The following is a 14,998-nucleotide window of genomic DNA, read 5'->3' on the forward strand; positions in this document are numbered from 1 at the left end:
GACCATTTTTTCACCCTAGCATACATAATAGATCCCACAACGTGCGTTATTACTGTATAAAAATTAGAACAATAGCTATAAACAATTAAATTTCATATGATAACACAAAAAACCATAAAAAATCAGATGTACTATTTAAAATCTTGACACCTATATGATAGCACTTCCCCTAACCAAAATGAATGAAAATGATAAATTGATTCTCGCCAAATACTTCAAAAGAGCAAATAGAAGAAAATTAAATTAGTTTTTAAAGGCGTATACTTTTTTGAGTTTGATAAATTTACTTCAAGTATGCCCAAAGGCTACGTGCTAATGCTACACACATAGGACGTGTTGCAGAGCAGAAATCTGCAGATCAAAGTCGCTACAAATTCCATGCCGCACAGATGATGTTGAATCATGGCAGCAACAAATCTGAGTATTTATTAAGACTAGAGCATCAGAAATCCCAAGGTAGTTGAAACAATGAGCACGCGTCACTAGAAAACAGGAAGAGTACAACGAAATCAAATGCAAAATCTTCCTTATCATAGAGGTGCATTAACAAGAAAACAAAAGATTATTCCAAAAAAAAATCTTATATTAATGTAAGAAATGTTTAGTGAGTTGCACACTAAAACTTAAGAATTACAAAGAAGTGGTTCTTATATTATAGGACAAGATTTCAATTTATTTTGTACAAGATTTTTTTCATCTCATTAAACCTTTTGTACTATAAAAATAGATCTTCAAGCCCCCACCTTGAAATCATGTCCTTAATCACGATCATTACAATGTTGTTCTTTTGCTTTCACATACTATGATTCTCCACCAATAATACTTAATTTCAATGTTCTTCACACTTTCATTAATGAAGCATAAAAACTCCATAATAATAATAAATCATTGAAGACTTTATTTATGCACAATCGATGTTTTCATAAATCAAATAAATTTTAATTGTAAGTTAATATGAAATAAAAATACATATTATATATTTTTGTATTTTTTTTTAAATTAAATTTATAATTTTAAACTATTAAATTTTTATCAATATTTAAAAACTATGTTATATTATTTTATCAATATTTAAAATTTTGATGAGAAAGTTGTGGATCATTTTTCTTTTAATAGCTCTCTCATCCTTCATCTAATGAAATGCGATCTAAAATATTGATGCAAATAAATGCTACACAATTCAATTAGAAGCAAACACATTTTAAAAATATCTTTCTAATTTAAAAAAAATATTAAATAATAAATTGTTATTCAATAGATAAAAATATCTAATAAATTTCTAAAATCATATTTTAAAAATATTTTAAAAATATATTCAATTAGATTATGTTAATCTCCAACAACTATCTTTAAAATTGATTTCTCTCCCATACTTTACATAATTTTTAAAAAATATAAATATGTTAGTAGATTATATTTTAAAATTGATTTATCTCCCATACTTTACATAATTTAAAAAAAATATAAATATGTTAGTAGATTATATTTTTCCCAGATTTTTTTTATCAAAGTTTTCAAATTTATTTTAAATTATGAAAAACGTAATACTTTATTAGCATTTAACCGATAAATTGGTAACAATAAAAAATATAATATCTGGTAGGTGAGAAAACCTAGGTTTAATGATCTTCCAACTTATTTAACTACTTTTTTATAAACTTCCGCAAGCCCTTTCTGACCTAAGAAAAATGCCTTCGGAGAAATTAGGGTAAAATCATTGACTTGCGAGTTTCCTTTCCCACGTCAAAAGAAAAACGGGAAAATTAAAAAAACCACATAACGGAAAGCAAAACACCGCGTGGTCAACATAAAATACATGGCCATACAACCCATGCCCAAATGCCGACCGCTCGCAAAATATCCTCCCCAGAAAATAAAAAATTAGAACAATATCCAGGCTGGCATCTACCTTTTCTAGGCTCCACTCGCCATCAACGGCGTCGATGACTCGTTGCTTAAACGTGAGCCGTCCGATGTGAGGCGCACGCGCCTTGGAGAAACGAAGACCGTTAGGAATGCTGTCGCAGTCATCGCACCCGCGAGAAGGGGTCTTGTCCTAGTTGTACATGATGACGTGTCACCCTCCGTTACCAAAAAATACCTTTATTCCGATTCCTTATGCTTCCCTACAATGTTCTTCTTTTACGCTTCCTCCGTTTGCCCTATAAGTCTCCGGAGGCGGGAAGGAGCATTTGCACACTCAAAGGTCATTTGTTCGAATCACTGCATTGCTGTTTTCGTTTGCGCAATTCGCTTCCAACAAGAGAGGTTAGGAATCGATTTACTTTTTATTTTCTTTTTCAGGCACTCTGTTTTGTTATGTCGAGCGAAAAATAGTATGGTGTATTTTTAGGAATGTTGAGATCTGCTGCGAAAATATTGTCTGTTGTAGTGAAAGGCAGTTTGATTTGCTCGGGCTGGCTTTGAAGTGCATGCTATTTTTTAGCTTCTGGTGTCTTTAAGCGCCGGTACTATAGCGGGTTGCACTGTATTGTTTTCTTTAAAAAAGAAAAAAATCATTTTCAAATGAACTTATAAATTCTTGCGAATTTTGCTGTGTCACGCTCTCGGTCGACAAGTGTTTAATGATGCTAGGAGTATGTAGTTTAGATCTATGAAAGTTTTACCTCTGCGCACAGCCACCTTATGCTGCTCTACACAGGTAAATTTTGTAAAGAGTTTCTTATGCGTTTTAAATCTCGGACACATTGTACTGATTGTTTAATTATTATTTGTTTTCGGGAACAATTTTGTGCATCTTGCTATGCGGATGGTACGGATTTGTGTTCGGGATCTTCATTGGAGTTTTTTGGTATACACCAAAGGAATTTTTGCTTAAGCCGCGTCGATACATCTGCTTCAGTATATTCAGATGCATAGATTATTATGCGATAGGATAGGGTCTATCGAAAGAATTTCACATTTTAAATTCTCTCTTCTTTTCATGCATTTTGTTAAATTAAGTAGGTTTTGGACTATTTTGTCTTAAATTTTGTCATTACTCTTCGAGATCTGTTGTTGTCATACCGGCACATTATCTTGCTAATACCTTAGAGCCAGTGTTCTGTTTTTTGTCAAAGAACAGAGTTTTATGTATATGCAAGGAGCAATACATAACAAGCTTGCGAAAATTTAAAAATTCATGTGCCTACGTTTTAATTTTAAGCGTCCAATTTAATTTCGTAGATCTAAGCCTTAATAGCCCCCTACAGCGGTTCAATTTTTTTTTCTGAGCTCAGATAATTGTCTCAGCCATATAAGATTTATTGATGAGTAGCATGCTCTGATGCTGTAGACGCTGTGACGAATAGCTGGGATGAGTATCACAGTTCTGCGTTGGCCAGATATATGAGAAACAGTGAACTCTATGAATAGGTGATGAAGGCCGATCTTATATATCTGTGGCCGGTCTTTTTTTTTTAATTAATGAATGCATTGTTTTATTTATTTTTATCTCCCTGAAGACTACTTGTCTTTTTTCCAGGTAGTTTGGAGTGTTTTCTCTCTATATAGTTAGGTGAGTGTTCGTAAGAAGGTTTAGTTTTGTTTGTTGTTTGAAAGGAAATCGTAATTTTGGTGTAAAATGTTGTTAGGAGGGCGTGCTTTGATGTTTTTGCAGTATTAAATTAAATATTTATGTGAAGAAGTATGCACAGTGTTTGTCGTATTGTAACGTTTGCTTTGAAAGGAGTTTTGAGTGATGCGCTGCGCTCATATTTTGGAGTATACGCAATGTCATATCTCTGTTAAAGAGTTTTGCTTCGAAAATTGATGTAAATATTTAATTTTAATTCACAAGAATGTGGTAATATGTTATAAATGTTTAAGAAGGAATGTGATATTTATAAGCTCCAGGGAATTTATTCTGAGGAGGTTGACATTTTAGATTCTATTAGGAGTTGACATGAGCTTCCTGGTCTCTGCTAGTCAAATCTATTTTGAAATAGAATGTCTGGCTATAGGGGTTCTAAAATCAAACTGGCGGTTGCCAAATCTAATGTTCCCCTGTTGGCTGTTTTTGAATGAATGGGATGGATCATTTACATTTTGTTTCATCTCAACAATTTTTCCAAGTTAATTTGTTGTAATATTTTCTGTTTATTGTTGGTAGGCTGTCAGCCATTTAAAATAATTTTAGTGTAATATATTGTTGAAAGGTGTGGTTTTATGTATTAGTTCAACTCTGTGAGTCAAGATTTGCTGTCCAAGAGATTGATGCATATGCAGTGAATTGTGTTATTTTAATGTACAAATAGTTAGTGTACACCTTATATATTGTGGCAAGGTGTCGTTTAATCATTTATGTATTAGTCCAACTCTCTAAGTCAAGATATGCTTTACAAAATAGGTCCGTGTAAGTGATTGATATGAATGCAGTGTCATGCTTTTACTATGTATAAATAATATTCGTACACCTTACATATGTTGTACTGTTTGCACATTTGTGTCTCTGATGTGCTGACCTTTCTGCTGTAGATATGCATTTGCTACATCAAACTTGGTTTGATTTGTATGCAGGGCATATACTTAGACATTGGCGATTGAGTTGAGAGAACCCTTAATTTTGCACTGAACTTGTTAAAGGTTGTTGAAATCAGTTTCATGGTTGTCTGTTAGATTTATTTTACATAGCATAACGTGTTTGTTTGCATGATCCGCAAGATTCAAGTGCTCTAAGGTAATTCAATTAAAGTAGAATGGGTTTGTTTGCATGGATTGGATGCATTCATAGTATTATTTTTTTAGCTCTGTGAGTGCTGGTTGAAATTTGTTGGCATTGTGGTGATTGATGATGGCTAGGTTTTGGAGAGGTCACACTTCTATGCTTAAGAGTCCCAGATATATTTTTTTGTGTTGAGAATCACTGCGAAAGTGTGAAGACGAAAGTTTTTGGCTGGTTTAGAGAGACCTAGCGTGTGCTATAAGTATAGGCTTCCAAAATTGGGCTGTAATATCTTTTCTATTTTACAGATCAGAGTGTTTTGGTTAATTTCGGTATGATGTTTTGTTGTTGCAAACAAATTTGGCTTTATTTGTTGTACAGAGGGGTACAGTTTTATCTTTTGAATTGTTAAATTTGAAAGATTTGGTTGATGATTAAATGTATATGCAATAGGTATGTGTCCTTTGAATCTGTAATACTAATTGTGTATGTTACTTGTGTGCAACATGTTTGCATGGTGGGGAAGCGTATGAGTAATTTATACGTGCATGTTATGCAGTAAATGAGAATATATTACAGTGGACAGCAGTTGATGTTTACACATCTTAATTGTACACATAAATATCTGTATGTGTTTGACATTGAGTGCCTCTGTGTTTATTGATATGATCTTTGGATGTACAGGGATCAAATCTTACGGAGATTATCCTTTAGGGCCTTAGGCGGTGCATGACCCAATTTGTCCATAAGATATGCAGGGTATTCATCTGTATATGCTTTGCTAATGAATTCTCTGATCATTCAATATAGAACTTTCAGCGCTGCTTCCAGCACCGATTCTTTAAGGGCATGGAGGGTGTTGTTACTTGATATGATGAATGCTGTTAAATTGAATATGGATTGGAGTTCTTATATTATTATGTCTTGAATGCCTATCTGGATCAGCAGAATTATAGCTTCTTTATACAGTACAAAAAACTTATGTGGCATCTTTAATATCCATGTCCCTGTGTTAGGCATTGGAACTACTTCGAACTTCTAGCTTTGTTATTGTTTCTCTCTACAGTAAAGAAGCTATGTTTGGAACAGTTAGGGTAGGAAAACTATCTATTTGCCGCAAGATGCTAGTGGTATGCTTTTAAAGCTCCAGAGTTCCATCTCTATGCTCCTGCATAATTGGTCAGATTCTGTTGGCCTTTGGTGAGCCTTTCATTTTATTACCTCCAGTGTGTTGTATAAGACACACCTAGTGCCTTCTCCAATAGCAATCATAATGGTTGGTAAAGAAACCTTTCCTCCTCCTCATCATTATTTTAAGTCTAAGGCACTCTCCAAAGGTTTAATTATCCTAATTAGTGTGGAGGCGGTCTTGCATTTTGGCTGCTATACTGTAAAAAGTCCAAAACCAGCTTCAGATTGTGATATTGATAGCATTTTAGACCTGCTTTAAACGTGATTGGCTCATTTACTGTTTTCTTTAAACATGCCGTTTGGCATGTCAGTTATACTTGGCAAAACTTGGCCAATGTCATGCTCAAATTATAAAAGTGCTGTTTAACTGATAAAAATGTGAGTTATTAACTAAATCAGGGAAAAATAAAAAAATGTGATTTGCTTTGCTAAAGTTTCTAATTTAACTTAACTTGGCCAGGTATATGAGAAATAGTGAACTCTATGAATAGGCGATGGATGCCGATCTGATATGTCTGTCGCCGGTCTTTTTTTTTAATTAATGAATGCATTGTTTTATTTATTTTTATCTCCCTGAAGACTACTTGTATTTTTTCCAGGTAGTTTGGAGTTGTTTTCTCTCTATATAGTTAGAGTGTTAGTAAGAAGGTTTAGTTTTGTTTGTTGTTTGAAAGGAATTCAGAATTTTGGTGTAAAATGTTGTTAGGAGGGTGTGCTTTGATGTTTTTGCAGTATTAAATTAAATATTTATGTGAAGAAGTATGCACAGTGTTTGTCGTATTGTAACGTTTGCTTTGAAAGGAGTTTTTAGTGATACGCTGTGCTCATATTTTGGAGTATACGCAATGTCATATCTCTATTAAAGAGTTTTGCTTCGAAAATTGATGTAAATATTTAATTTTAATTCACAAGAATGTGGTATATGTTATAAATGTATAAGAAGGAATGCGATATTTATAAGTTCCAGGGAATTTACTCTGAGGAGGTTGACATTTTAGATTCTATTAGGAGTTGACATGAGCTTCCTGGTGTCTGCTAGTCAAATCTATTTTGAAATAGAATGTCTGGCTTTATGGGTTTTAAAATCAAACTGGCGGTTGCCAAGCTAATGTTCCCCTGTTGGCTGTTTTTGAATGAATTGGATGGATCATTTACATTTTGTTTCATCTCAACAAGTTTTCCAAGTTAATTTGTTGTAATATTTTCTGTTTATTGTTGGTAGGCTGTCAGCCATTTAAAATAATTTTAGTGTAATATATTGTTGCAAGGTGTGGTTTTATGTATTAGTTCAACTCTGTAAGTCAAGATTTGATGTCCAAGAGATTGATGCAAAATGCAGTGTATTGTGTTATTTTAGTGTACAAATAGTTAGTGTACACCTTATATTGTGGCAAGGTGTGGTTTAATCATTTATGTATTAGTCCAACTCTCTAAGTCAAGATATGCTTTACAAAATAGGTCCGTGTAAGTGATCGATATGAATGCAGTGTCATGTTTTTACTATGTATAAATAATAATCCTACACCTTACATATGTTGTACTGTTTGCACATTTGTGTCTCTGATGTGCTGACCTTTCTGCTGTAGATATACATTTGCTACATCAAACTCGGTTTGATTTGTATGCAGGGCATATACTTAGACATTGGCGATTGAGTTGAGGTAACCCTTAATTTTGCACTGGACTTGTTAGGGGTTGTTGAGATCAGTTTCATGGTTGTCTGTTAGATTTATTTTACATAGCATAACATGTTTGTTTGCATGATCCGCAAGATTCAAGTGCTCGAAGATGATTCAATTAAAGTATTATTTTATGGGATGCATTCATAGTATTATTTTGTTAGAAATGTTTTTTTCTAAGTGGATAATATGAGGGGAATCCTAAACTGAAATCCACTGACTTTTACAGGATGAACAAGTCTTTGCAGAATATTTTTTCATAATAAAAAATAATGGGCTAGGTTTTAGAGAGGTCACACTTCTATGCTTAAGAGTCCCAGATATATTTTTTTGTGTTTTGAGAATCACTGAGAAAGTGTGAAGACGAAAGTTTTTGGCTGGTTTAGAGAGACCTAGCGTGTGCAATAAGTATAGGCTTCCAAATTTGGGCTGTAATATCTTTTCTATTTTACAGATCAGAGTGTTTTGGTTAATTTCGGTATGATGTTTTGTTGTTGCAAACAAATTTGGCTTTATTTGTTGTGTAGTGGGGGGTACAGTTTTATCTTTTGAATTGTTAAATTTGAAAGATTTGGTTGAGGATTAAATGCATATGCAATATGTATGTGTCCTTTGAATCTGTAATACTAATTGTGTATGTTACTTGTGTGCAACATGTTTGCATGGTGGGGAAGCGTACGAGTAATTTATATGCACATGCTATGCAGTAAATGAGAATATATTACAGTGGACAGCAGTTGATGTTTACACATCTTAATTGTACACATAAATATCTGTATGTGTTTGACATTGAGTGCCTCCGTGTTTATTGATATGATCTTTGGATGTACAGGGATTTAATCTTACGGAGATTATCCTTTAGGGCCTTAGGCGGTGCATGACCCAATTTGTCCATAAGATATGCAGGGTATTCATCTGTATATGCTTTGCTAATGAATTCTCTGATCATTCAATATAGAACTTTCAGCGCTGCTTACAGAACCGATTCTTTAAGGGCATGCAGGGTGTTGTTACTTGACATGATGAATGCTGTTAAATTGAATATGGATTGGAGTTCTTATATTATTATGTCTTGAATGCCTATCTGGATCAGCAGTATTATAGCTTATTTATACAGTACAAAAAACTTATGTGGCATCTTTAATATCCATGTCCCTTTGTGTTAGGCATTGGAACTACTTCGAACTTCTAGCTTTGTTGTCGTTTCTCTCTACAGTAGAGAAGCTATGTTTGGAACAGGTAGGGTGGGAAAACTATCTATTTGCCGCAAGACGCTAGTGGTATGCTTTTAAAGCTCTAGAGTTCCATCTCTATGGTCCTGCATAATTGGTCAGATTCTGTTGGCCTTTGGCGAGCCTTTCATTTTATTACCTCCAGTATGTTGTATGAGACACGCCTAGTGCCTTCTCCAATAGTAATCATAATGGTTGGTAAAGAAACCTTTCCTCGTCGTCATCATTATTTTAAGTCTAAGGTACTCTCCAAAGGTTTAATTATCCTAATCAGTGTGGAGGCGGTCTTGCATTTTGGCTGCTATACTGTAAAAAGTCCAAAACCAGCTTCGGATTGTGATATTGATAGCATTTTAGACCTGCTTCAAACGTGATTGGCTCATTTACTGTTTTCTTTAAACATGCCGTTTGGCGTATGGCAGTCATACTTGGCAAAACTTGGCAAAACTTGGCCAATGTCATCCTCAAATTATAAAAATGCTGTTTAATTGATAAAAATGTGAGTTATTAACTTAATTTAATTTAACTTTTCTTTCTGAATTGTCGTGTATATGTTTTTTTTAACATTTTTCCATTGTATTTGAGAAATTGAGAAATATTACTCCTTGGCTACATTCTGTCATGTCTGTGTAGGTGTTCTGCTTATATGATTGAAACTGTCACGAAGTCAAAGAAGATTCATGATTTTACTGTTTAGGTTGAGTGTGTATTTCCAGTTGGCAAGATCTACATTTTTGCACACCTTAACCTCTTGGGGTGTTGCTTTATTTAAGAATAACCTCTTCGGGTGTTGCTTTATTCAAGAATAGCAGCTTAAATTCTTTTCTGTAGAACTAATATATCTATTTTTTTGTCTGTTTCTCCATCTACCATAGATGTGGGTTTTCTCTGTGAAACCACACCTGTAATTGTTTGTTTTGCCTCCTCTTCTGTACTGCTAGAACTGCCAGTATTCATATTGGTGGTCTTGGGAATTTTCAGGTATTTGATATTTAAGCAGAAACAAATTTGGATTGTAAAGTCCCCCCAAAATAAAATTTACTTATATGTTTACATATTGGTACTTATTTGAATGAGGTACCCGTAGGGGACAACTAAAGGTTATTACTGTAAATCTTAAGGGACATCATTCCACCATCATAACTTTGATTCCTGACATTTTTCATATTTGGAATCACACCTTAACTTGGAATCTGTATTTTTGGCCTTAATTTATTCGAGTGACTAGCTCTACTTAAATGATAGTACCATCTTTGGGTTTCTATATACCCGGAAGTAGCAATGAAATTTATGAGCTAGTTTTGATAATCTTGAGCTTGACGTATCAATCCTTTGTGGTTGTATCAGTCAGGTCTGCTGGGAGGTTTCCTTGTAATTCCTATAATCATTGCTTGGCAGTTACAAATTTATTTTATAACTATTATATGAAATACTATTATTCCATGTAGGATCTGTTTAAATTAAAGCTCAATCATTGGTTGATTGTTGTTAATCAAAAGTGTAATTAGAGGCTTGGGTTTACATGTTTCCCTTTCCACTGGTTGAACAGGGAATCTGCTTAAGCGTCTTTCTTCAAAGCCAAAATAGGTGAAACAAAGAAGCTCATGTCACAGGATTCAAACATGACTACCCCCAGTACCAATGCTGCAGGCAACGGAACTAAGGATTCACACCACCCTCATCCACCTTTGAATGAAAGAATTCTTTCATCCATGTCTCGTAGGTCTGTTGCTGCACATCCTTGGCATGATCTTGAGATTGGTAAGGTCCATCTGCTTTTTTCTCATTTCTGTTTATACGATAAGATGTTTGCATATACGTGTTTATTTTAGTAGCGTTCAATTATAGGGTGATGTTGGATGGTGTGGATAATGTCACAGTTGTGTATGCTAATGATAACTCAAATGTTTGCCTGCTATAATTCATATGTATGAATAAGTTGAAGGCTGGGAGTATTTACACTGCATGTGTACCTTTATCTTCTAATGGTAAACACTTTGGTTGCCAATAAACAACTTATATTGCAAATCTGTATGGGATTCCTAGAATCGGACTCCCTTCTGTTATCCCCTGATTTCCAATAATTGTCTGGTTTAAAAAAAATATGGGTGTTCTTTGTCTTGTGGTATCTTCACGTATTCTTTTCAGACCAGGAAGGAAGTTCATTTTAGTATTTTTTCTCATGTACCTGTAAGACAGGAATTATTGGCAATTCATAGTTTTGCTTTGTTTTTATATTTGGATACATCATTTTAACTCCTTTATGTTGAACATCTGGATGCAGGACCTGGAGCTCCTGCAGTTTTTAATTGTGTAAGTACATATTGCATTGTGTAACTTCATTCTTTCTTTCTTTACTCTTTGGGGTTGTATGCCTTGTTCCTATTAAAATTCTTTGGCAGATGTTATTCTTGAATAAATGATTGTCTAAATAAATCTACTTGAAAATATGCTCCACAAACACGCTGTTTTGGCTGGAGAACTTTCCCATCATTCAATGTTTAAGTTGTTACATGATCCTGGTGGAAGCCACAGTTATTTGCATACTTCTTGACCTATGAAATGCTTCTTAGGATTAAATTAAACAATTGAACTTTAGCACCATACTTTCATTGCAAATATTCATTAAGAAATTGATATTGAAAGGTTTTTGTGTGGTCACTGGCTAAATGTTTTTTGTTTTTTGATATTAAGGAGGCTAAAATGTTTTCTTTGATACTCTAGGTTGTGGAAATTAGTAAGGGAAGTAAAGTGAAGTATGAATTGGACAAAAAGACCGGTCTGATCAAGGTAAGCTTTGTTTACTTTGTGATTTGAAAAGTTAGGTTTCTTCTAGTTGCCCCTTCTGTACATTATTGCTCTGTGTATACTCTGTTCCATCTTAGGTTACTAATTTTTATCCTATGATTTATATGTAGGTTGATCGGATATTGTACTCATCAGTTGTTTATCCTCATAATTATGGGTTCATTCCACGAACACTGTGTGAGGATAATGATCCATTGGATGTACTGGTACTCATGCAGGTAATGCAGCTTCCATTAGAAATAAGTATCACTCATTTATGCCTAGTATTGCTTGAGTATGATATTGTATAACGTCCTTACCTTCAGTATGTAGACCATTTGATGTTTCTCAATTGCTTTTAGGTTGATTAAATCCATACCCGCAAATATTCATGTGCATCGTGTGATTGAAATAAAAGTGTCGGGTTTTAGATATTTGTGATTAAGAACATCACATTTTGTGAAAATCAACAGGAACCTGTTCTTCCGGGATGCTTTCTCCGTGCTAGAGCAATCGGTCTGATGCCTATGATTGATCAGGTGTGTATCCATAGTGTGGTGTAGTGGAAGCAATCCTTGTGTACTTTTATATGTCAAGTTTCTCACAGGCTAGCCTAACTAAAATTCTTTATGTACTGTAACCTGAATGTTTTGAACAGGGAGAAAAGGATGACAAGATAATTGCTGTTTGTGCTGATGATCCCGAGTTCCGTCATTACAAGGACATCTCAGAACTTGCCCCTCATCGTTTACAAGAGATTCGGCGCTTCTTTGAAGATTGTATCCTTTGTTTAACAGGAATGCTTCTATGCTGAATGCTTTCGATTTCTGATATAATACCGTTAATAGTTGAAGTTTTGTAAGCTATAAGCCTTGATCAAAGCTTTCTATTTTTCTACACCTCCTATCTTGAGTTTTTCTTGACAGCATATAGACAAGAAAAATGAAAACAAAGAAGTTGCTGTGGATGCATTCCTTCCTGCATCAACTGCTGTTGAAGTCATAAGTCACTCAATGTAAATGAGCTCAACGCTTTAAGTTTTAGTGGTTATGAATACGGTATAAATATAATTGATACTTTTTAGCTTGACGAGACTAAGTTCCTGAGGTTTGACTTGTTTATTTTACAGGGACCTGTATGCAACATATATTGTGGAGAGTCTGCGACGATAAGGTGTACCTGAACTTCCATTCTGAAGCAATTCAAGTAAAGTTAATATCGAATACAAGTTAAGTGCTAATCCAATTAAAAACATAATGATTAAATACAAATTAGATATTTTTCCTTCCTAAGTATGGTAATACAGAGTATTACCTATACATTGTAATGTTTTTGACATGTCTGATAGGTTCCTTGTATCTTCTGAGAAGGACTTAGCTTATGGGGGCATGTAGTGTATTTATTTGATTTTGTACTGGCCGAGTACAGTATTTTTTATGTTGCAAAGGTGAAATTAATGCAATATGGTGTACTTGCTTTGTTGAACGGTGCCTTGACAGTAAAGGCTAAAAGCATGTTATATATATTTGGATATTTGGTTTAAACTTTTTGCTTTTTGTGAGAACTTTTGTGCATCCCCTATAATTGATGTAGGTCCTCATGCATGTCACAATAATCTAGTTTCGAAACACATTGGAAAATTGAAGATCATTTACATTTTGCACAGAAAAACAGTCCAAATAATAATCGTATTGGGTTCGTATGAGAATGTATCACAAAATGATTTTATAGTCTTTTAAATATAATTTAAGAGAATGTAACTACTTATTTAATAACAAAAATAAATTTACTAAGGTGACTTGATTAATGTAAACCCTAATGTTCCAACCAAGGATGACCAAATCATTTTAAATTGAAGAGAACATAACTATTTATTTAATAACAAAAATGAATTACTAAGGTGACTTAATTGATGTAAACTCTAATGTTCCAACCAAAGAATGTAATTACTTATTTAATAACAAAAATGAGTTACTGAGGTGACTTTATTGATGTAAAACGTTCATAAATTACAGGAGTGCTATTAATTGTTACAGCATATAAATAATATCAAATCTATGTGGACAATATTTCATACGTTGGCCAAAGTTAACAATGTGAAAAAAATAAAAAATGCTCAAGTAGACATTTCCTAGTAATGATTACTTATTTACTTATTATATTGAAACAATTCAAATAAATTGTATAAGAGCAACAAGCAGGCTGCCCAGAGAATAACTATAAGGCTACGATTACCGTTAATGAATTCGCGTATAATGAATTGCATTAATTCTGATCAGAAGAGTGAATTTGTAATTTAAATGTGTAAATGAATTACAATACCAGCATTTGGACATTAGTAGATAAATTGGCCAAACGTATGAATATTAGTAGATAAATTGGTCAAATTGTCAATAACATAAAAGATGGCACAAAATGTATGGAAATTAGTAGATAAACTTGTGACAGCTACAGATATAGTCAAATTTAATGTGGACATTAGTAGATAAATTGGTCAAACCTATGAATATTAGTAGATAAATTGGTCAAATTGTCAATAACATAAAAGATGGCACAAAATGTATGGAAATTAGAAGATAAAATTGTGACAGCTACAGATTTAGTCAAATTTAATTTGAAAAGTGGTTGATAATAATCCAATACCATAAGAGTTATATGGTACTATCTAAGTTTTCTCATCCATTACCATGATTTAATAACGTTAAGATGGAACTAACTGGAAGTAACATCTTTCTTGTAGATGATAGTAAGTCATATAATAATTGAGCAGCAGATTAAATGCACACCCTGTGAACATGATAATGCGATGGATCCAAACATAGTCATGATGTCATGAAATAAAAATTGATTGTTGCATTTAGATGTTTTTTTAGTCCGAGCCAAGCATGTGAAAACTTATAGTCATGATGTAATGAAATAAAAATTGATTGTTGCATTTAGATGTTTTTTTAAGTCCGAGCCAAGCATGTGAAAACTTATAGTCATGATGTAATGAAATAAAAATTGATTGTTGCATTTAGATGTTTTTTTAAAGTCCGAGCCAAGCATGTGAACTTTTGTGAACTGGCTGAATTTTTTCTTTTAAGGTCTTTGAAACTTATCTTGTGTCTGTCTGTCTCTTCTCCTCCTCCCTTTCTTTTCTTCTCTTCTTCTTCTTCTTCTTTTTTATTTATAAGCATAATATACCTTCTTTCCTTTTTTTCTCTCTTTTTTTTTTGGTATGATTACATTGAGAAGCATGATATACAATGGCAATATGGGAGAAGTATATTGTGATCTTATATTTGTGAAAGAAAAGAAGACTATATAGAGTTGATATTTATATAAGACTATATAGAGTTGATATTTATTTTTGAAATAAACAGTCATCAAAATTTCAATATATATAAAGATGTCTACAAGGAAATTATTAAAAACTAATATATGAGTATTTAATATATATAGTT

At 33.4% G+C, this 14,998-nt stretch overlaps 1 protein-coding gene across 5 annotated transcripts; it reads left to right on the forward strand.

Annotated features, from left to right (window-relative positions):
• The first annotated feature begins 2,111 nt into the window (after positions 1 to 2,111).
• On the forward strand, positions 2,112 to 13,096 carry LOC131073778 (soluble inorganic pyrophosphatase). 5 transcript variants are annotated; one of them, XM_058010275.2, is made up of 10 exons: positions 2,143 to 2,268; positions 7,441 to 7,515; positions 10,315 to 10,526; positions 11,050 to 11,078; positions 11,490 to 11,555; positions 11,684 to 11,791; positions 12,026 to 12,091; positions 12,211 to 12,331; positions 12,486 to 12,567; positions 12,682 to 13,096. In XM_058010275.2, exons 3-10 carry the CDS (start codon positions 10,370 to 10,372, stop codon positions 12,722 to 12,724), a joined length of 672 nt encoding a protein of 223 aa, XP_057866258.1. In that variant the 5' UTR covers positions 2,143 to 2,268; positions 7,441 to 7,515; positions 10,315 to 10,369; the 3' UTR covers positions 12,725 to 13,096. The 5 variants fall into 5 exon arrangements, with proteins under 5 accessions (XP_057866257.1, XP_057866258.1, XP_059073031.1 ...); XM_059217048.1 differs by having other exon boundaries at positions 2,160 to 2,268; positions 7,483 to 7,515; XM_058010274.2 differs by lacking the exon at positions 7,441 to 7,515 and having other exon boundaries at positions 2,112 to 2,268.
• The last annotated feature ends 1,902 nt before the right edge of the window (positions 13,097 to 14,998 follow it).

Source organism: Cryptomeria japonica, chromosome 1, assembly GCF_030272615.1.
Source record: "Cryptomeria japonica chromosome 1, Sugi_1.0, whole genome shotgun sequence".
Taxonomy (NCBI): Eukaryota; Viridiplantae; Streptophyta; class Pinopsida; order Cupressales; family Cupressaceae; genus Cryptomeria; species Cryptomeria japonica.

Excerpts from the sequence above, each read along its gene's own strand:
- LOC131073778 (XM_058010274.2), top strand. The coding sequence starts at position 10,370 with ATGTCACAGGATTCAAACATGACTACCCCCAGTACCAATGCTGCAGGC. Across the intron at positions 11,079-11,489 it reads CTCCTGCAGTTTTTAATTGT|GTTGTGGAAATTAGTAAGGG; the intron begins GTAAGTACATAT and ends TTGATACTCTAG. Across the intron at positions 12,568-12,681 it reads GAAGTCATAAGTCACTCAAT|GGACCTGTATGCAACATATA; the intron begins GTAAATGAGCTC and ends TTTATTTTACAG.